The 23206-nt window shown below is 40.1% G+C and overlaps 1 protein-coding gene across 1 annotated transcript in view; it reads right to left on the minus strand.

Annotated features, from left to right (window-relative positions):
• Positions 1–7320: 7320 nt before the first annotated feature.
• Positions 7321–23206, minus strand: part of LOC148439537 (uncharacterized) — a 74233-nt gene continuing 58347 nt past the window's right edge. Inside the window, 5 exon segments of the mRNA XM_088464615.1 lie at positions 7321–8895; positions 8897–9380; positions 16245–17063; positions 17065–17312; positions 17314–19333. Coding sequence (XP_088320741.1) covers positions 7321–8895; positions 8897–9380; positions 16245–17063; positions 17065–17312; positions 17314–19333 — 5146 coding nt within the window.

Here is a 23206-nt window from a genome sequence, read left to right on the forward strand (position 1 = left end):
TAACAGTTTACTGTAGGGAGTATGTTGACCTATTATACCCATAATAATTTACTGTAGGGAGTATGTTGACCTGTTATACCCAAAACTATTTACTGTAGGGAGTATTCTAACCTTTTATACCCATAACAATTTACTGTAGGGAATATGCTCAACTATCATACCCATAACAATTTACAATATGGAATATGCTGACCTGTTATACGCATAACAATTTATTGTAGGGAGTATGCTGACCTGTTATACATATAACAATATACTGTAAAGAATATGCTAACCTGTTACACCCATAACAATTTACAGTAGGGAATATGGTGATCTGTAATACTCAAAATAATTTACTGTAGGGAACATGCTGCCCTGTTATGCCCATAACAATTTACTGTAGTGAGTATGCTGACCTGTTATACCCACAACAATTTACTGTAGGGAGTATTCTGATCTGTAATACCCAAAATAATTTACAGTAGGGAATAGGCTTACCTGTTATACCCATTACAGTTTACTGTAGGGAATATACTGACCTGTTATACAAGTAACAATTTACAGTAGGGAACATGCTCACCTGTAATACCCATAACAATTTACAGTAGGAAATATGTTGACCTGTAATACCACTAACAATTTATTGTAGGGAGTATGCTGAACAGTTTTACCGACAACAATTTACTGTAGGGAGTATGCTGACCTGTAATACCCATAACATTTTACAGTAGGGCGCATGCTGACCTGTTATATCCATAACAATTTACTTTAGGGAATATTCTGACTTGTAATACCTATAACAATTTACTGTAGGAAATATGCTAACCTGTAATACCACTAACAATTTATTGTAGAAAGTATGCTGACCGGTTTTACCCACAATAATTTACTGTAGGGAACATGCTGACCTGTTATGCCCATAACAATTTATTGTAGGGAGTATGGTGACCTGTTATACCCATAACAATTTACAGTAGGGAATATACTGACCTGTAATACCCATAACAGTTTACAGTAGGGAGTATGCTGACCTGTTATACCCATAACAATTTTCTTTAGGGAATATTCTGACTTGTACCCATAACAATTTACTGTAGGGAATATGCTGACCTGTCATACCCATAACAATTTGCTGTAGGTAATATGCTGACCTGTTATACCCATAACAATTTATTGTAGGGAATATGCTCACCTGTTATATCCATAACAATTTACCTGTAGGGGTATGCTGACCTGTTATACCCATAACAATTAACAGTAGGGAATATGCTGACCTGTTATACCCATAACAATTAACAGTAGGGAATATGCTGACCTGTTATACCCATAACAATTTACTGTAGGGAATATGTTGACCTGTAATACCCATAACAAATTACTGTAGTGAGTATTCTGACCTGTAATACCCAGAACAATTTACAGTAGGAAGTATGCTGACCTGTTATACCCATATCAATTTACGGTAGGGAGTATGCTGACCTAGTACATCCATAACAATTTACTCTAGGGAGTATTCTGACCTGTAATACCCATAACAGTTTACAGTAGGGAGTATGCTGACCTGTTATACCCATAACAATTTTCTTTAGGGAATATTCTGACTTGTACCCATAACAATTTACTGTAGGTAATATGCTGACCTGTTATACCCATAACTTTTACTGTAGGGGTATGCTAACCTGTAATACAAATAATAATTTACAGTAGGGTGTATGTTGAACTGTTATACCAAAAACAATATACTGTAGGGAGTATTCTAACCTTTTATACCCATAACAATTTACTTTAGCAAATATTCTAACCTGTCATACCCATAAAAATGTACTGTAGGGAATATGCTGAGCTGTAATACCCGTAACAATTTACTGTAGGGAGTATGCTGACCTGTAATACCCATAACAATTTACTGTAGAAAGTATGCTGACCTATTGTACCCATAACAATTAATTTAGGTAATATTCTGACCTTTTATACCCATAACAATTTACAGTTGGGAATATGCTGACCTGTTTTACCCACAACAATTTACTGTAGGGAGTATGCTGACCTGTAATACCCATAACAATTTACTGTAGAAAGTATGCTGACCTATTGTACCCATAACAATTAATTTAGGTAATATTCTGACCTTTTATACCCATAACAATTTATTTTTGGGAGTATGCTGACCTGTTTTACCCACAACAATTTACTGTAGGGAATATGCTGACCTGTTATACCCATAACAATTTACTGTAGGGAGTATGCTGACCTGTTATATAAATAACAATTTACAGTAGGGAGTATGCTGACCTGTTATACCCATAACATTTTACAGTAGGGAGCATGCTGACCTCTTATACCCATATCAATTTACTGTAAGGAGTATGCTGACCTGTTATACCAATAATAATTTACTGTAGGAAGTATGCTGACCAGTAATACCCATAACAATTTACTGTAGGGAATATGTTGACCTATTATACCCATAATTATTTACTGTAGGGAGTATTCTAACCTTTTATACCCATAACAATTTACTTTAGCGAATATTCTAACCTGTCATACCCATAAAAATTTACTGTAGGGAGTATGCTGACCTGTAATACACTTAACAATTTAATTTAGGTAATATTCTGACCTTTTATACCCATAACAATTTAAAATAGGGAATATGCTGACCTGTAATGCCCATAACAATTTACAGTAGGGAATATGCTGACCTTTTATACCCATAACAATTTATGGTAGGGAGTATGCTGACCTGTTATACATATAACAATATACTGTAGAGAATATGCTAACCTGTTATACCCATAACAATGTACTGTAGGGAAAATGCTGACCTGTTATACCCATAATAATTTACATAAGGAGTATGCTGACCTGTAATACACATAACAATTTACAGTAGGGAGTATGCTGACCTGTCATAGCCATAAAAATTTACCATAGAGAGTATGCTGACCTGTAATACCCATATCAATTTACTGTAGGGAATATGCTGACCTGTCATACCCTTAACAATTGAGAATAGGGAATATGCTGACCTGTCATACCCTTAACAATTGAGAATAGGGAATATGCTGACCTGTTATAACCATAACGATTTGCTGCAGAGTATATGCTGACCTATTATACCCATAACAATTTACTGTAGGGAGTATGCTGACCTATTATACCCATATCAATTTACTGTAAGGAGTATGCTGACCTGTAATACCCATAACAATTAACAGTAGGGAATTTGCTGACCTGTTTTACCGATAATAATTTACTGTAGGGAGTATGTTGATCTATTATACCCATAACAATTTACTGTAGGAAATATGCTGAGCTGTAATACCCATAACAGTTTACTGTAGGGAGTATGCTGACCTGTAAAACCCATAAAGTATGCTGACCTGTAAAACCCATAACAATTTACTGTAGGGAGTATTCTAACCTTTTATACCCATAACAATTTACTGTAGGGAGTATGCTGACCTGTTATACCCATTACAATTTACTGTAGGGAATATGCTGACCTGTCATACCCTTAACAATTTACTGTAGGGAATATGCTGACCTGTTATACGCATAACAATTTATTGTAGGGAGTATGCTGACCTGTTATACCCATAACAATTTACTGTAGGGAGTATTCTGATCTGTAATACCCAAAATAATTTACCGTAGGGAATATACTGACCTGTTATACAAGTAACAATTTACAGTAGGGAACATGCTCACCTGTAATAACCAAAACAATTTACAGTAGGGAATATGCTGACCTTTTATACCCATAACAATTTATTGTAGGGAGTATGCTGAACAGTTTTACCGACAACAATTTACTGTAGGGATTATGCTGACCTGTCATACCCATAACAACTTACTGTAGGGAATATTCTGACCTGTCATACCCATAACAACTTACTGTAGGGATTATGCTGACCTGTCATACCCATAACAACTTACTCTAGAGTTGTACCCATAACAATTTACTGTAGGGAATATGCTGACCTGTTATACACAAAACAATTAACAGTAGGGAATATGCTGACCTGTTATACCCATAACAATTTACTGTAGGGAATATGCTGACCTGGAATACCCATAACAATTTACAGTAGGGAGTATGCTGACCTGTAATACCCATAACAATTTACAGTAGGGAGTATGCTGACCTGTTATGCCCATAACAATTTACTTTAGGGAATATTTTGACCTTTTATACCCTTAACAATATACTGTAGAGAAAGTGCTAACTTGTTATACCCATAACAGTTTACAGTAGGAAATATGCTGACCTGTAATACCAATAACAATTTATTTTTGGGAGTATGCTGACCTGTAATACCCATAACATTTTACAGTAGGGAGCATGCTGACCTGTTATATCCATTACAATTTACAGTAGGGAATATGCTGACCTGTTAATCCCATAACAATTTACTTTAGGGAATTTGCTGACCTTTTATTCCCATAACAATTTAATGTAGGGGAAATGCTGACTTGTAATGCCCATAATAATTTATAGTAGGGAATATGCTGATCTTTAATAGAAAATAACAATTTACAGTAGGGAGTATGCTGATCTGTTATGCCCATAACAATTTACAGTAGGGAGTATGCTGACCTGTTATGCCCATAACAATTTACAGTAGGGAGTATGCTGACCTTTTATATAAATAATTTACAGTAGGGAGTATGCTGATCTAGTACATCTGTAATAAGTCACTAGTGGTGGGGTGTTGGTAGGTGAGTCGTACCTGTTTCCCTGCAGAAGTCGTCAATCCCGGCCTTTCAAATAGTCTTTGACCTGCTGCTGCTCTTGGATTCTGTAGTGGTTAGGCAGAGAGATGGGAACCCCCCAAAAACCCCTGACAAGTCACTACACGTGTGGACAGTGACAAAATGTTTTATTTTGCCTGAATGGTAGATCACTGTAATGTTAATTCAATATACACAGTTTAGCAATATGACTTTGCTAACAGTAAACTCAGTTTCACGCACAGTATAGTTTAACCTTTCATAATAAGTTATAGCAATATTACAAAGAACAATACAATGACGATAAACGCTCTAATATCTCACAAATAATCTAACAATCTGGCATTACCATTAGGAAATAACAGGAAGTTCTGCAACAGATAGTTTTCCCTTAATGTAGTCTCGCTCAAATAACACCTATTGCACCAAAGTCTTAATGGCTACAGGCAGAAAGCAGAAGAGTTCTCTCCACACTTTTTACTGGGAATGTCAATGTATTACTATTATCCACAAGGTGGTGGCATCGAGATGATATCTTAAATGTATCCAGACTAATGGTCACGTTGCTTTCAATGACTTCCGGATGGTAGAATATATATATGTATAACTGTTCTGTCCTTCATAACTGTATGCAAAGGGGGTAACACCCTGTTCTCTTGAGTGTCTGCTAACAGAATGTATATATCACAGTTCTGTTCTTGGATTGAGTTAACAGAGGTAAAGTATTTCAATTAGGTTAACTGTGTACTATGCAGGCTGTTATTGTGACCAGTTCATTAAACAGCATGAATCCCAAGTCACATACAATGCACACCACTGGTTACTATAGACTGGTAGCTGGTTGCTTTGCTTTCTTAAGGTAAATATCCCTTGGTAGCAAAGGGAGGGAAAATAAATCTTGGATAAAGTTCAGTTTATAGTGCTGTAAGGGTTGTTACTCACTGTGCCTTACTGAGTCTTTCATAATAGATAATGGGAGCCACAGTACACTTTAGGATATCACTGTGCCTGCGATCACTGCACCTGCTCCTTCTTCATTTGTCTCACTGGGAGTCTCTTACTTCATATTGCTGGCTACTTGCTGCCCACTGCGTCCTCTGACCTGGCAGTGCAGCTTCTTCACTTTCCTGGCTTGGCTTCTGGTCACAGACCTGCAAACAATCCCAGGTGCTGCACTCCTCACAGACTACTTCTCAGTTCCCTCACACACCAGACATGTGCTTTCTCAGCCAGTTTCAGGGTCCTTCTCTCTCCTCCCCTTTTTGTTACAGTTTTTAGTCTGAGCTCACTAGTGAAGCACACTCTTCCAGATTTCCTGGGTCCTAGTGCACCTCCTCACTTCAGTTCCAGAACATTCTCCAGCTCAGGGCAACATACAAATGTCCACATATATGGGGGTCTTTACAGGGTATCACACACTCCCCCGCTAGAACTATGCGTGTCCTCACGCAACTTTGTATCTACTCAAAAGTCCTGAACAATCTAACTTTGTCATAGGGCAATTATACGTACAGGTTACAATAGTTCACATTCGGTATCTTACAGGCATTATACCTTTGGTGCTTCGTTCTGACCTTCTGACTTCTAGGTCAGGTACATGACTCTCTAACTGATCAAGGGCAGGAAGGGGGTCAGCTTCGCCTTCCATAGACCTTACTGTTAAAGGTTCTGGGGCTGTACCCCCTACTGTATTAAATGGAACCGGGCCGCACATGAATGTGAGCAACTCTATGGGGTCATTAAGAGGGACGTCCCCAGAAGATCCCCATCTCTCTGCCATAGGGGAGTCCTCCTGCTGTATCAAGGAAGCTTCAGCAGTGCATAACTTTAACTGGTCACGTGGTACTGTGCTGAGTTGGCCATCTTTATTCCTCTGGATTAGGTAGGCGTACCGGCCATCAACGGGGACACCAACAATGGTATAAGGGACATCCTCCCACATGGCATCCAACTTGCTTGATCTGTGGTTTTTCTTCTTCCAGACTTTGTCTCCCATTTGTAAGGGCAGCGCTCTGGCATCTGAATTGTAATTCCTCTCCTGACGTTGATGCACAGTCTCCATCCTCTTCTCAACTATCTCTCGGGCAGTCACTATCCGGTGCTGATGTTCACGAACCCAATTAGTCTGTGTGGTAACAGGATCCATTAGCTCGGGAGCCAACTCCAGATCCTTGGGCAGCTTACCATGCCGTCCGAACATGAGGTAGAAGGGCGTGAATCCTGTGGAACAGTGTTCTGTGTTATTATACAGATACACAAGGTCAGGCAGGAGGGTAGGCCACTGAGAGCGCTTCTCGGCTGAAAGACTTCTTAGCATTCCAATCATAGTCTGGTTTGCTCTCTCACACAAGCCATTGCATTGAGGATGATAGGCGGTCGTCCTCGTCTTCTTACAAAGAGCAAAGTTCATGAAACAGCTGTGACTCGAATGCGGGTCCTTGATCTGTCAAGATCCGATCAGGGTACCCATAGGGGCGGACAAAGTTCCTTAGAAAGACCTCCGCTGTAGTCCTGGCTGTCAGATCACGTACTGGGACAACTACTAGGAATTTGCTGTAGTGGTCAGTGATGGTCAGTGCGTATTGGAATCCACTTGGGCTGGGCTCAAGTTTGACATGATCCAAGGCAACAATCTCCAATGGAAAATTGACTCTTTATTGGATGTAGTGGGTCTCTTTGGCTGGTTTCAGGATTCCTTTTAAGGCTGCAGGCTATACAGTCTCGACACCATTCCTCAATGTCAGTCCTCATCCCTATCCAGAAGAATCTTTTCCGTAATATGGCTTCCGTCTTTTGGGTTCCGAAGTGTCCAGATTTGTTGTGATAAGCAGTAAGAAGGAAGCTGGCCTGTTGTCTCGGTACAACTATTTGGGTTACATTTTGGTGAGTTGCTGGATCAAGGCTTATTCGGACCATGAGTCCCTGTTTGAGTTTAATACGGTCTCTGTGTCTTAACAGTTTGACAAACTCTGGATTGGCATCCACCCTCTGCAGCTTAGTCAGCCGGCGTTCATGTTGGATGAAATCCATCAACTCCTGCAGCACCGGGCTCTCCCTCTGCACTTGTTCCCAATCAGATTCAGATGTGTCAGGCTGAGGACTATTAGATTTTGGGTTGGCAGTGGCAGACACAGGGTCAGAGGTGACGACACTTTGTTTGCTCCTCGGCGTCTTGAATAAGGGAGTCTCAATATCTTCGGCCCAATCTCTATCTTCTTCCGAGACATCCACAGTGGGTAGGCGGGATAAGGCATCGGCATTTCCATTCAACTTCCCACTTCTGTAGGTAACAGTATAATTGAAATTGGCCAGGCGAGACATCCACCTCTGTTCAAGTGCTCCCAGGCGAGCGGTAGAGAGATGTGCCAGGGGATTGTTGTCAGTGACAATTACAAATGGTGTGACAGCCAGATAATTCTTAAATTTCTCTGTGATGGCCCAGACGAGAGCAAGGAGTTCAAGTTTAAAGGTGCTGTAATTCTCATTATTTCTCTCGGTCTTTCGCAGGCCTCGGATGGCATAAGCTATCACTCTCTCGTGTCCATCTTGTACTTGTGACAATACAGCTCCCAGACCATGGTGACTGGCATCTGTGTAGACTTGGAAAGGCTTCTCATAATCTGGGTAAGCCAGAAGGGGAGCCTCTATCAGCGATGACTTCAGTTGCTTGAAGGATATTTGTTGTTCCTCAGCCCATGCAACCAAGGAAGTGCTCCGTCTCTCTTGACCTGACTTGCCTCGCAGGAGCTCATGCAGTGGTGCAGCCACTCTTGCAAAGTTCTCAATGAATCGTCTGTAGTAGCCAACGAAACCTAGGAAGCTTCGGACCTCTTTTACTGTTCTAGGTACGGGCCAGTCTCGCACTACCTGAATTTTTTCTGGATCCGGCTTTACCCCTTCAGCACTGACGATGTGTCCTAGGTACTGTACCCTGGGCTTTAACAGATGACATTTTGATGGTTTTAACTTCAAGCCGCACTTGGTCAGTTGTACAAATACCTCATCTAGGTGTTTCAAGTGCTCTTCATAGCTTCTGGAATAAATGATGACATCGTCCAAGTACAGGAGAACCATTTCAAAGTTGTGTTGGCCAAGGCAGTGCTCCATGACCCTTTGGAAGGTGGCTGGTGCATTGCAGAGTCCAAACGGCATCCGGTCAAATTCAAAGAGTCCCATCGTGGGTAGTGAAGGCCGTCTTCTCCCGATCCTCCAGGGCCATCGGGATTTGCCAGTACCCGCTTGTTAGATCCAGAGTGGAAAAGTAGGTAGCTGTCTTCAGTGCCGTTAACGACTCCTCAATCCTAGGTAGCGGATAGGCATCTTTATGTGTCACTGCATTCAGCTTCCTGTAATCAACGCAAAACCGGAGGCTGCCGTCCTTTTTCCTGACAATCACCAGCGGTGCCGCCCATGGGCTGTGGCTCTCACGAATTACACCAGCTTCCTTCATCTCACTGATCATATTCCTCACAGGTTGGTACATGGCCGGTGGTAGAGGTCTGTGTCTTTCCTTAATTGGGGGGTTACTCCCAGTGGGGATGTGGTGATGGACACCTTCAGCTTTCCCGAAGTCGGATGGATGTTGACTGAATGCCTCAGCATTCTTCCACACTACCTGGAGCGCTCCTTGGCGTTTCTCCTCAGGGGTGTCTGAGTCTCCTCCCCTTTTTGTTACAGATTTTAGTCTGAGCTCACTAGTGAAGCACACTCTTCCAGATTTCCTGGGTCCTAGTGCACCTCCTCACTTCAGTTCCAGAACATTCTCCAGCTCAGGGCAACATACAAATGTCCACATATATGGGGGTCTTTACAGGGTATCACACATCCATAACAGTTTACAGTATGGAGTATGCTGACCTGTTATACCTATAACAATTTTCTTTAGGGAATAGTTTGACTTGTAATACCCATATCAATTTACTGTAGGGAATATGCTGACCTGTCATACCCTTAACAATTGAGAATAGGGAATATGCTGACCTGTTATACCCATAACGATTTGCTGCAGAGTATATGCTGACCTATTATACCCATATCAATTTACTGTAAGGAGTATGCTGACCTGTTATACCCATAACAATTAACAGTAGGGAATTTGCTGACCTGTTTTACCGATAATAATTTACTGTAGGGAGTATGGTGAGCTGTAATACCCATAACAGTTTACTGTAGGGAGTATGTTGACCTATTATACCCATAATAATTTACTGTAGGGAGTATGTTGACCTGTTATACCCAAAACTATTTACTGTAGGGAGTATTCTAACCTTTTATACCCATAACAATTTACTGTAGGGAATATGCTGACCTGTCATACCCTTAACAATTTACTGTAGGGAATATGCTCAACTATCATACCCATAACAATTTACAATATGGAATATGCTGACCTGTTATACGCATAACAATTTATTGTAGGGAGTATGCTGACCTGTTATACATATAACAATATACTGTAAAGAATATGCTAACCTGTTACACCCATAACAATTTACAGTAGGGAATATGGTGATCTGTAATACTCAAAATAATTTACTGTAGGGAACATGCTGCCCTGTTATGCCCATAACAATTTACTGTAGTGAGTATGCTGACCTGTTATACCCACAACAATTTACTGTAGGGAGTATTCTGATCTGTAATACCCAAAATAATTTACAGTAGGGAATAGGCTTACCTGTTATACCCATTACAGTTTACTGTAGGGAATATACTGACCTGTTATACAAGTAACAATTTACAGTAGGGAACATGCTCACCTGTAATACCCATAACAATTTACAGTAGGAAATATGTTGACCTGTAATACCACTAACAATTTATTGTAGGGAGTATGCTGAACAGTTTTACCGACAACAATTTACTGTAGGGAGTATGCTGACCTGTAATACCCATAACATTTTACAGTAGGGCGCATGCTGACCTGTTATATCCATAACAATTTACTTTAGGGAATATTCTGACTTGTAATACCTATAACAATTTACTGTAGGAAATATGCTAACCTGTAATACCACTAACAATTTATTGTAGAAAGTATGCTGACCGGTTTTACCCACAATAATTTACTGTAGGGAACATGCTGACCTGTTATGCCCATAACAATTTATTGTAGGGAGTATGGTGACCTGTTATACCCATAACAATTTACAGTAGGGAATATACTGACCTGTAATACCCATAACAGTTTACAGTAGGGAGTATGCTGACCTGTTATACCCATAACAATTTTCTTTAGGGAATATTCTGACTTGTACCCATAACAATTTACTGTAGGGAATATGCTGACCTGTCATACCCATAACAATTTGCTGTAGGTAATATGCTGACCTGTTATACCCATAACAATTTATTGTAGGGAATATGCTCACCTGTTATATCCATAACAATTTACCTGTAGGGGTATGCTGACCTGTTATACCCATAACAATTAACAGTAGGGAATATGCTGACCTGTTATACCCATAACAATTAACAGTAGGGAATATGCTGACCTGTTATACCCATAACAATTTACTGTAGGGAATATGTTGACCTGTAATACCCATAACAAATTACTGTAGTGAGTATTCTGACCTGTAATACCCAGAACAATTTACAGTAGGAAGTATGCTGACCTGTTATACCCATATCAATTTACGGTAGGGAGTATGCTGACCTAGTACATCCATAACAATTTACTCTAGGGAGTATTCTGACCTGTAATACCCATAACAGTTTACAGTAGGGAGTATGCTGACCTGTTATACCCATAACAATTTTCTTTAGGGAATATTCTGACTTGTACCCATAACAATTTACTGTAGGTAATATGCTGACCTGTTATACCCATAACTTTTACTGTAGGGGTATGCTAACCTGTAATACAAATAATAATTTACAGTAGGGTGTATGTTGAACTGTTATACCAAAAACAATATACTGTAGGGAGTATTCTAACCTTTTATACCCATAACAATTTACTTTAGCAAATATTCTAACCTGTCATACCCATAAAAATGTACTGTAGGGAATATGCTGAGCTGTAATACCCGTAACAATTTACTGTAGGGAGTATGCTGACCTGTAATACCCATAACAATTTACTGTAGAAAGTATGCTGACCTATTGTACCCATAACAATTAATTTAGGTAATATTCTGACCTTTTATACCCATAACAATTTACAGTTGGGAATATGCTGACCTGTTTTACCCACAACAATTTACTGTAGGGAGTATGCTGACCTGTAATACCCATAACAATTTACTGTAGAAAGTATGCTGACCTATTGTACCCATAACAATTAATTTAGGTAATATTCTGACCTTTTATACCCATAACAATTTATTTTTGGGAGTATGCTGACCTGTTTTACCCACAACAATTTACTGTAGGGAATATGCTGACCTGTTATACCCATAACAATTTACTGTAGGGAGTATGCTGACCTGTTATATAAATAACAATTTACAGTAGGGAGTATGCTGACCTGTTATACCCATAACATTTTACAGTAGGGAGCATGCTGACCTCTTATACCCATATCAATTTACTGTAAGGAGTATGCTGACCTGTTATACCAATAATAATTTACTGTAGGAAGTATGCTGACCAGTAATACCCATAACAATTTACTGTAGGGAATATGTTGACCTATTATACCCATAATTATTTACTGTAGGGAGTATTCTAACCTTTTATACCCATAACAATTTACTTTAGCGAATATTCTAACCTGTCATACCCATAAAAATTTACTGTAGGGAGTATGCTGACCTGTAATACACTTAACAATTTAATTTAGGTAATATTCTGACCTTTTATACCCATAACAATTTAAAATAGGGAATATGCTGACCTGTAATGCCCATAACAATTTACAGTAGGGAATATGCTGACCTTTTATACCCATAACAATTTATGGTAGGGAGTATGCTGACCTGTTATACATATAACAATATACTGTAGAGAATATGCTAACCTGTTATACCCATAACAATGTACTGTAGGGAAAATGCTGACCTGTTATACCCATAATAATTTACATAAGGAGTATGCTGACCTGTAATACACATAACAATTTACAGTAGGGAGTATGCTGACCTGTCATAGCCATAAAAATTTACCATAGAGAGTATGCTGACCTGTAATACCCATATCAATTTACTGTAGGGAATATGCTGACCTGTCATACCCTTAACAATTGAGAATAGGGAATATGCTGACCTGTCATACCCTTAACAATTGAGAATAGGGAATATGCTGACCTGTTATAACCATAACGATTTGCTGCAGAGTATATGCTGACCTATTATACCCATAACAATTTACTGTAGGGAGTATGCTGACCTATTATACCCATATCAATTTACTGTAAGGAGTATGCTGACCTGTAATACCCATAACAATTAACAGTAGGGAATTTGCTGACCTGTTTTACCGATAATAATTTACTGTAGGGAGTATGTTGATCTATTATACCCATAACAATTTACTGTAGGAAATATGCTGAGCTGTAATACCCATAACAGTTTACTGTAGGGAGTATGCTGACCTGTAAAACCCATAAAGTATGCTGACCTGTAAAACCCATAACAATTTACTGTAGGGAGTATTCTAACCTTTTATACCCATAACAATTTACTGTAGGGAGTATGCTGACCTGTTATACCCATTACAATTTACTGTAGGGAATATGCTGACCTGTCATACCCTTAACAATTTACTGTAGGGAATATGCTGACCTGTTATACGCATAACAATTTATTGTAGGGAGTATGCTGACCTGTTATACCCATAACAATTTACTGTAGGGAGTATTCTGATCTGTAATACCCAAAATAATTTACCGTAGGGAATATACTGACCTGTTATACAAGTAACAATTTACAGTAGGGAACATGCTCACCTGTAATAACCAAAACAATTTACAGTAGGGAATATGCTGACCTTTTATACCCATAACAATTTATTGTAGGGAGTATGCTGAACAGTTTTACCGACAACAATTTACTGTAGGGATTATGCTGACCTGTCATACCCATAACAACTTACTGTAGGGAATATTCTGACCTGTCATACCCATAACAACTTACTGTAGGGATTATGCTGACCTGTCATACCCATAACAACTTACTCTAGAGTTGTACCCATAACAATTTACTGTAGGGAATATGCTGACCTGTTATACACAAAACAATTAACAGTAGGGAATATGCTGACCTGTTATACCCATAACAATTTACTGTAGGGAATATGCTGACCTGGAATACCCATAACAATTTACAGTAGGGAGTATGCTGACCTGTAATACCCATAACAATTTACAGTAGGGAGTATGCTGACCTGTTATGCCCATAACAATTTACTTTAGGGAATATTTTGACCTTTTATACCCTTAACAATATACTGTAGAGAAAGTGCTAACTTGTTATACCCATAACAGTTTACAGTAGGAAATATGCTGACCTGTAATACCAATAACAATTTATTTTTGGGAGTATGCTGACCTGTAATACCCATAACATTTTACAGTAGGGAGCATGCTGACCTGTTATATCCATTACAATTTACTTTAGGGAATATTCTGATTTGTAATACCACTAACAATTTACAGTAGGGAATATGCTGACCTGTTAATCCCATAACAATTTACTTTAGGGAATTTGCTGACCTTTTATTCCCATAACAATTTAATGTAGGGGAAATGCTGACTTGTAATGCCCATAATAATTTATAGTAGGGAATATGCTGATCTTTAATAGAAAATAACAATTTACAGTAGGGAGTATGCTGATCTGTTATGCCCATAACAATTTACAGTAGGGAGTATGCTGACCTGTTATGCCCATAACAATTTACAGTAGGGAGTATGCTGACCTTTTATATAAATAATTTACAGTAGGGAGTATGCTGATCTAGTACATCTGTAATAAGTCACTAGTGGTGGGGTGTTGGTAGGTGAGTCGTACCTGTTTCCCTGCAGAAGTCGTCAATCCCGGCCTTTCAAATAGTCTTTGACCTGCTGCTGCTCTTGGATTCTGTAGTGGTTAGGCAGAGAGATGGGAACCCCCCAAAAACCCCTGACAAGTCACTACACGTGTGGACAGTGACAAAATGTTTTATTTTGCCTGAATGGTAGATCACTGTAATGTTAATTCAATATACACAGTTTAGCAATATGACTTTGCTAACAGTAAACTCAGTTTCACGCACAGTATAGTTTAACCTTTCATAATAAGTTATAGCAATATTACAAAGAACAATACAATGACGATAAACGCTCTAATATCTCACAAATAATCTAACAATCTGGCATTACCATTAGGAAATAACAGGAAGTTCTGCAACAGATAGTTTTCCCTTAATGTAGTCTCGCTCAAATAACACCTATTGCACCAAAGTCTTAATGGCTACAGGCAGAAAGCAGAAGAGTTCTCTCCACACTTTTTACTGGGAATGTCAATGTATTACTATTATCCACAAGGTGGTGGCATCGAGATGATATCTTAAATGTATCCAGACTAATGGTCACGTTGCTTTCAATGACTTCCGGATGGTAGAATATATATATGTATAACTGTTCTGTCCTTCATAACTGTATGCAAAGGGGGTAACACCCTGTTCTCTTGAGTGTCTGCTAACAGAATGTATATATCACAGTTCTGTTCTTGGATTGAGTTAACAGAGGTAAAGTATTTCAATTAGGTTAACTGTGTACTATGCAGGCTGTTATTGTGACCAGTTCATTAAACAGCATGAATCCCAAGTCACATACAATGCACACCACTGGTTACTATAGACTGGTAGCTGGTTGCTTTGCTTTCTTAAGGTAAATATCCCTTGGTAGCAAAGGGAGGGAAAATAAATCTTGGATAAAGTTCAGTTTATAGTGCTGTAAGGGTTGTTACTCACTGTGCCTTACTGAGTCTTTCATAATAGATAATGGGAGCCACAGTACACTTTAGGATATCACTGTGCCTGCGATCACTGCACCTGCTCCTTCTTCATTTGTCTCACTGGGAGTCTCTTACTTCATATTGCTGGCTACTTGCTGCCCACTGCGTCCTCTGACCTGGCAGTGCAGCTTCTTCACTTTCCTGGCTTGGCTTCTGGTCACAGACCTGCAAACAATCCCAGGTGCTGCACTCCTCACAGCCTACTTCTCAGTTCCCTCACACACCAGACATGTGCTTTCTCAGCCAGTTTCAGGGTCCTTCTCTCTCCTCCCCTTTTTGTTACAGTTTTTAGTCTGAGCTCACTAGTGAAGCACACTCTTCCAGATTTCCTGGGTCCTAGTGCACCTCCTCACTTCAGTTCCAGAACATTCTCCAGCTCAGGGCAACATACAAATGTCCACATATATGGGGGTCTTTACAGGGTATCACACACTCCCCCGCTAGAACTATGCGTGTCCTCACGCAACTTTGTATCTACTCAAAAGTCCTGAACAATCTAACTTTGTCATAGGGCAATTATACGTACAGGTTACAATAGTTCACATTCGGTATCTTACAGGCATTATACCTTTGGTGCTTCGTTCTGACCTTCTGACTTCTAGGTCAGGTACATGACTCTCTAACTGATCAAGGGCAGGAAGGGGGTCAGCTTCGCCTTCCATAGACCTTACTGTTAAAGGTTCTGGGGCTGTACCCCCTACTGTATTAAATGGAACCGGGCCGCACATGAATGTGAGCAACTCTATGGGGTCATTAAGAGGGACGTCCCCAGAAGATCCCCATCTCTCTGCCATAGGGGAGTCCTCCTGCTGTATCAAGGAAGCTTCAGCAGTGCATAACTTTAACTGGTCACGTGGTACTGTGCTGAGTTGGCCATCTTTATTCCTCTGGATTAGGTAGGCGTACCGGCCATCAACGGGGACACCAACAATGGTATAAGGGACATCCTCCCACATGGCATCCAACTTGCTTGATCTGTGGTTTTTCTTCTTCCAGACTTTGTCTCCCATTTGTAAGGGCAGCGCTCTGGCATCTGAATTGTAATTCCTCTCCTGACGTTGATGCACAGTCTCCATCCTCTTCTCAACTATCTCTCGGGCAGTCACTATCCGGTGCTGATGTTCACGAACCCAATTAGTCTGTGTGGTAACAGGATCCATTAGCTCGGGAGCCAACTCCAGATCCTTGGGCAGCTTACCATGCCGTCCGAACATGAGGTAGAAGGGCGTGAATCCTGTGGAACAGTGTTCTGTGTTATTATACAGATACACAAGGTCAGGCAGGAGGGTAGGCCACTGAGAGCGCTTCTCGGCTGAAAGACTTCTTAGCATTCCAATCATAGTCTGGTTTGCTCTCTCACACAAGCCATTGCATTGAGGATGATAGCCGGTCGGCCTCGTCTTCTTACAAAGAGCAAAGTTCATGAAACAGCTGTGACTCGAATGCGGGTCCTTGATCTGTCAAGATCCGATTAGGGTACCCATAGGGGCGGACAAAGTTCCTTAGAAAGACCTCCGCTGTAGTCCTGGCTGTCAGATCACGTACTGGGACAACTACTAGGAATTTGCTGTAGTGGTCAGTGATGGTCAGTGCGTATTGGAATCCACTTGGGCTGGGCTCAAGTTTGACATGATCCAAGGCAACAATCTCCAATGGAAAATTGACTCTTTATTGGATGTAGTGGGTCTCTTTGGCTGGTTTCAGGATTCCTTTTAAGGCTGCAGGCTATACAGTCTCGACACCATTCCTCAATGTCAGTCCTCATCCCTATCCAGAAGAATCTTTTCCGTAATATGGCTTCCGTCTTTTGGGTTCCGAAGTGTCCAGATTTGTTGTGATAAGCAGTAAGAAGGAAGCTGGCCTGTTGTCTCGGTACAACTATTTGGGTTACATTTTGGTGAGTTGCTGGATCAAGGCTTATTCGGACCATGAGTCCCTGTTTGAGTTTAATACGGTCTCTGTGTCTTAACAGTTTGACAAACTCTGGATTGGCATCCACCCTCTGCAGCTTAGTCAGCCGGCGTTCATGTTGGATGAAATCCATCAACTCCTGCAGCACCGGGCTCTCCCTCTGCACTTGTTCCCAATCAGATTCAGATGTGTCAGGCTGAGGACTATTAGATTTTGGGTTGGCAGTGGCAGACACAGGGTCAGAGGTGACGACACTTTGTTTGCTCCTCGGCGTCTTGAATAAGGGAGTCTCAATATCTTCGGCCCAATCTCTATCTTCTTCCGAGACATCCACAGTGGGTAGGCGGGATAAGGCATCGGCATTTCCATTCAACTTCCCACTTCTGTAGGTAACAGTATAATTGAAATTGGCCAGGCGAGACATCCACCTCTGTTCAAGTGCTCCCAGGCGAGCGGTAGAGAGATGTGCCAGGGGATTGTTGTCAGTGACAATTACAAATGGTGTGACAGCCAGATAATTCTTAAATTTCTCTGTGATGGCCCAGACGAGAGCAAGGAGTTCAAGTTTAAAGGTGCTGTAATTCTCATTATTTCTCTCGGTCTTTCGCAGGCCTCGGATGGCATAAGCTATCACTCTCTCGTGTCCATCTTGTACTTGTGACAATACAGCTCCCAGACCATGGTGACTGGCATCTGTGTAGACTTGGAAAGGCTTCTCATAATCTGGGTAAGCCAGAAGGGGAGCCTCTATCAGCGATGACTTCAGTTGCTTGAAGGATATTTGTTGTTCCTCAGCCCATGCAACCAAGGAAGTGCTCCGTCTCTCTTGACCTGACTTGCCTCGCAGGAGCTCATGCAGTGGTGCAGCCACTCTTGCAAAGTTCTCAATGAATCGTCTGTAGTAGCCAACGAAACCTAGGAAGCTTCGGACCTCTTTTACTGTTCTAGGTACGGGCCAGTCTCGCACTACCTGAATTTTTTCTGGATCCGGCTTTACCCCTTCAGCACTGACGATGTGTCCTAGGTACTGTACCCTGGGCTTTAACAGATGACATTTTGATGGTTTTAACTTCAAGCCGCACTTGGTCAGTTGTACAAATACCTCATCTAGGTGTTTCAAGTGCTCTTCATAGCTTCTGGAATAAATGATGACATCGTCCAAGTACAGGAGAACCATTTCAAAGTTGTGTTGGCCAAGGCAGTGCTCCATGACCCTTTGGAAGGTGGCTGGTGCATTGCAGAGTCCAAACGGCATCCGGTCAAATTCAAAGAGTCCCATCGGGGTAGTGAAGGCCGTCTTCTCCCGATCCTCCAGGGCCATCGGGATTTGCCAGTACCCGCTTGTTAGATCCAGAGTGGAAAAGTAGGTAGCTGTCTTCAGTGCCGTTAACGACTCCTCAATCCTAGGTAGCGGATAGGCATCTTTATGTGTCACTGCATTCAGCTTCCTGTAATCAACGCAAAACCGGAGGCTGCCGTCCTTTTTCCTGACAATCACCAGCGGTGCCGCCCATGGGCTGTGGCTCTCACGAATTACACCAGCTTCCTTCATCTCACTGATCATATTCCTCACAGGTTGGTACATGGCCGGTGGTAGAGGTCTGTGTCTTTCCTTAATTGGGGGGTTACTCCCAGTGGGGATGTGGTGATGGACACCTTCAGCTTTCCCGAAGTCGGATGGATGTTGACTGAATGCCTCAGCATTCTTCCACACTACCTGGAGCGCTCCTTGGCGTTTCTCCTCAGGGGTGTCTGAGTCTCCTCCCCTTTTTGTTACAGATTTTAGTCTGAGCTCACTAGTGAAGCACACTCTTCCAGATTTCCTGGGTCCTAGTGCACCTCCTCACTTCAGTTCCAGAACATTCTCCAGCTCAGGGCAACATACAAATGTCCACATATATGGGGGTCTTTACAGGGTATCACACATCCATAACAGTTTACAGTATGGAGTATGCTGACCTGTTATACCTATAACAATTTTCTTTAGGGAATAGTTTGACTTGTAATACCCATATCAATTTACTGTAGGGAATATGCTGACCTGTCATACCCTTAACAATTGAGAATAGGGAATATGCTGACCTGTTATACCCATAACGATTTGCTGCAGAGTATATGCTGACCTATTATACCCATATCAATTTACTGTAAGGAGTATGCTGACCTGTTATACCCATAACAATTAACAGTAGGGAATTTGCTGACCTGTTTTACCGATAATAATTTACTGTAGGGAGTATGGTGAGCTGTAATACCCATAACAGTTTACTGTAGGGAGTATGTTGACCTATTATACCCATAATAATTTACTGTAGGGAGTATGTTGACCTGTTATACCCAAAACTATTTACTGTAGGGAGTATTCTAACCTTTTATACCCATAACAATTTACTGTAGGGAATATGCTGACCTGTCATACCCTTAACAATTTACTGTAGGGAATATGCTCAACTATCATACCCATAACAATTTACAATATGGAATATGCTGACCTGTTATACGCATAACAATTTATTGTAGGGAGTATGCTGACCTGTTATACATATAACAATATACTGTAAAGAATATGCTAACCTGTTACACCCATAACAATTTACAGTAGGGAATATGGTGATCTGTAATACTCAAAATAATTTACTGTAGGGAACATGCTGCCCTGTTATGCCCATAACAATTTACTGTAGTGAGTATGCTGACCTGTTATACCCACAACAATTTACTGTAGGGAGTATTCTGATCTGTAATACCCAAAATAATTTACAGTAGGGAATAGGCTTACCTGTTATACCCATTACAGTTTACTGTAGGGAATATACTGACCTGTTATACAAGTAACAATTTACAGTAGGGAACATGCTCACCTGTAATACCCATAACAATTTACAGTAGGAAATATGTTGACCTGTAATACCACTAACAATTTATTGTAGGGAGTATGCTGAACAGTTTTACCGACAACAATTTACTGTAGGGAGTATGCTGACCTGTCATACCCATAACAACTTACTGTAGGGATTATGCTGACCTGTCATACCCATAACAACTTACTCTAGAGTTGTACCCATAACAATTTACAGTAGGGAATATGCTGACCTGTTTTACACAAAACAATTAACAGTAGGGAATATGCTGACCTGTTATACCCATAACAATTTACTGTAGGGAGTATGCTGACCTGTAATACCCATAACAATTTACAGTAGGAAGTATGCTGACCTGTTATACCCATAACAATTTACTTTAGGGAATATGCTGACCTGTTATACCCATAACAATTTACAGTAGGATGTATGCTGACCTGTTATACCCATAACAATTTCCTTTAGGGAATATGCTGACCTTTTATACCAATAAAAATTTACAGTAGGGAGTATGCTGACCTGTTATGCCCATAACAATTTACTTTAGGGAATATTGTGACCTTTTATACCCTTAACAATATACTGTAGAGAATATGCTAACTTGTTATACCCATAACAATTTATAGTAGGGAATATGCTGATCTGTAATACCCATAACAGTTTACAGTAGGAAATATGCTGACCTGTAATACCAATAACAATTTATTTTTGGGAGTATGCTGACCTGTTTTACCCACAACAATTTACTGTAGGGAATATGCTGACCTGTTTTGCCCTTAACAATTTACAGTAGGGAGTATGCTGACCTGTAATACCCATAACATTTTACAGTAGGGAGCATGCTGACCTGTTATATCCATAACAATTTACTTTAGGGAATATTCTGATTTGTAATACCCATAACAATTTACTGTAGGAAATATGCTGACCTGTAATATCACTAACAATTTATTGTAGGGAGTATGCTGTCCGGTTTTACCCACAACAATTTACTGTAGGGAACATGCTGACCTGTTATGCCCATAACAATTTACAGTAGGGAGTATGCTAACCTGTTATACCCATAACAATTTACTGTAGGGAGTAAGCTGACCTGTTATACCCATAACAATTTACTGTAGGGAGTGTGCTGATCTGTAATGCCCAAAATAATTTACAGTTGGGAGTATGCTGACCTGTTATACCCATTACAGTTTACTGTAGGGAATATGCTGACCTGTTATACAAGTAACAATTTACAGTAGGGAATATGCTGACCTGTAATACCCATAACAATTTACAGTAAGAAATATGCTAACCTGTAATACCACTAACAATTTATTGTAAGGAGTATGGTGACCTGTTATACCCATAACAAATTACAGTAGGGAATACGCTGACCTGTTATACCCATAACAATTTACTGTAGGGAGTATGATGACCTGTTATATAAATAACAATTTACAGTAGGGAGTATGCTGACCTAGTACATCCATAACAATTTACTCTAGGGAGTATACTGACCTGTAATACCCATAACAGTTTACAGTAGGGAGTATGCTGACCTGTTATACCCATAACAATTTTCTTTAGGGAATATTCTGACTTGTAGTACCCATAACAATTTACTATAGGGAATATGCTCACCTGTTATATCCATAACAATTTACCTGTAGGGGTATGCTGCCCTGTTTTACAAATAATAATTTACAGTAGGGAATATGCTGACCTGTAATACCCATATCAATTTACTGTAGGGAATATGCTGACCTGTAATACCCATATCAATTTACTGTAGGGAATATGCTGACCTGTTATACCCATAACAATTTACCGTTGGGAATATGCTGATGTTATACCAATAACAATTTATTGTAGTGAGTATGCTGACCTGTTATACATATAACAATATACTGTAGAGAATATGGTAACTTGTTATACCCACAACAATTTACTGTAGGGAATATGCTGACCTGTTTTGCAATTAACAATTTACAGTAAGGAGTATGCTGACCTGTAATACCCATAACATTTTACAGTAGGGAGTATGCTGACCTGTTATACCCATAGCAATTTACTTTAGGGAATATTCTGACTTGTAATACCCATAACAATTTACTGTAGGGAATATGCTGACCTGTCATACCCATAACAATTTACAGTAAGGAGTATGCTGACCTGTTATACCCATATCAATTTACAGTAAGGAGTATGCTGACCTGTTATACCCATAGCAATTAACAGTAGGGAATTTGCTGACCTGTTATACCAATAATAATTTACTGTAGGGAGTATGCGCTGATCTATTATACCCATAACAATTTACTGTAGGTAATATGCTGACCAGTAATACCGATAACAATTTACTGTTGGGAATATGTTGACCTGTTATACCCATAACAATTAACAGTAGGGAATATGCTGACCTGTTATACCCATAACAATTTACTGTAGGGAGTATGCTGACCTGTTGTACACATAACAATTTACTGTAGGGAATATGCTGACCTGTTATACCCATAACAATTTAAAGTAGGGAATATGCTGACCTGTTGTACCCATAACAATTTACTATAGGGAGTATTCTGACCTGTTGTACCCATAACAATTTACAGTAGGGAATATGCTGACCTGTTATACCCACAACAATTTAATGTAGGGAGTATGCTGACCTGTTGTACCCATACCAATTTACTATAGGGAGTATGCTGACCTGTTATACAAGTAACAATTTACAGTAGGGAATATGCTGATCTGTAATACCCACAATAATTTACAGTAGGGAATATGCTGACTTGT

Source organism: Taudactylus pleione, unplaced genomic scaffold (genome assembly GCF_031769625.1).
Source record: "Taudactylus pleione unplaced genomic scaffold, aTauple2 ptg001720l, whole genome shotgun sequence".
In the NCBI taxonomy this organism is placed as follows: Eukaryota; Metazoa; Chordata; class Amphibia; order Anura; family Myobatrachidae; genus Taudactylus; species Taudactylus pleione.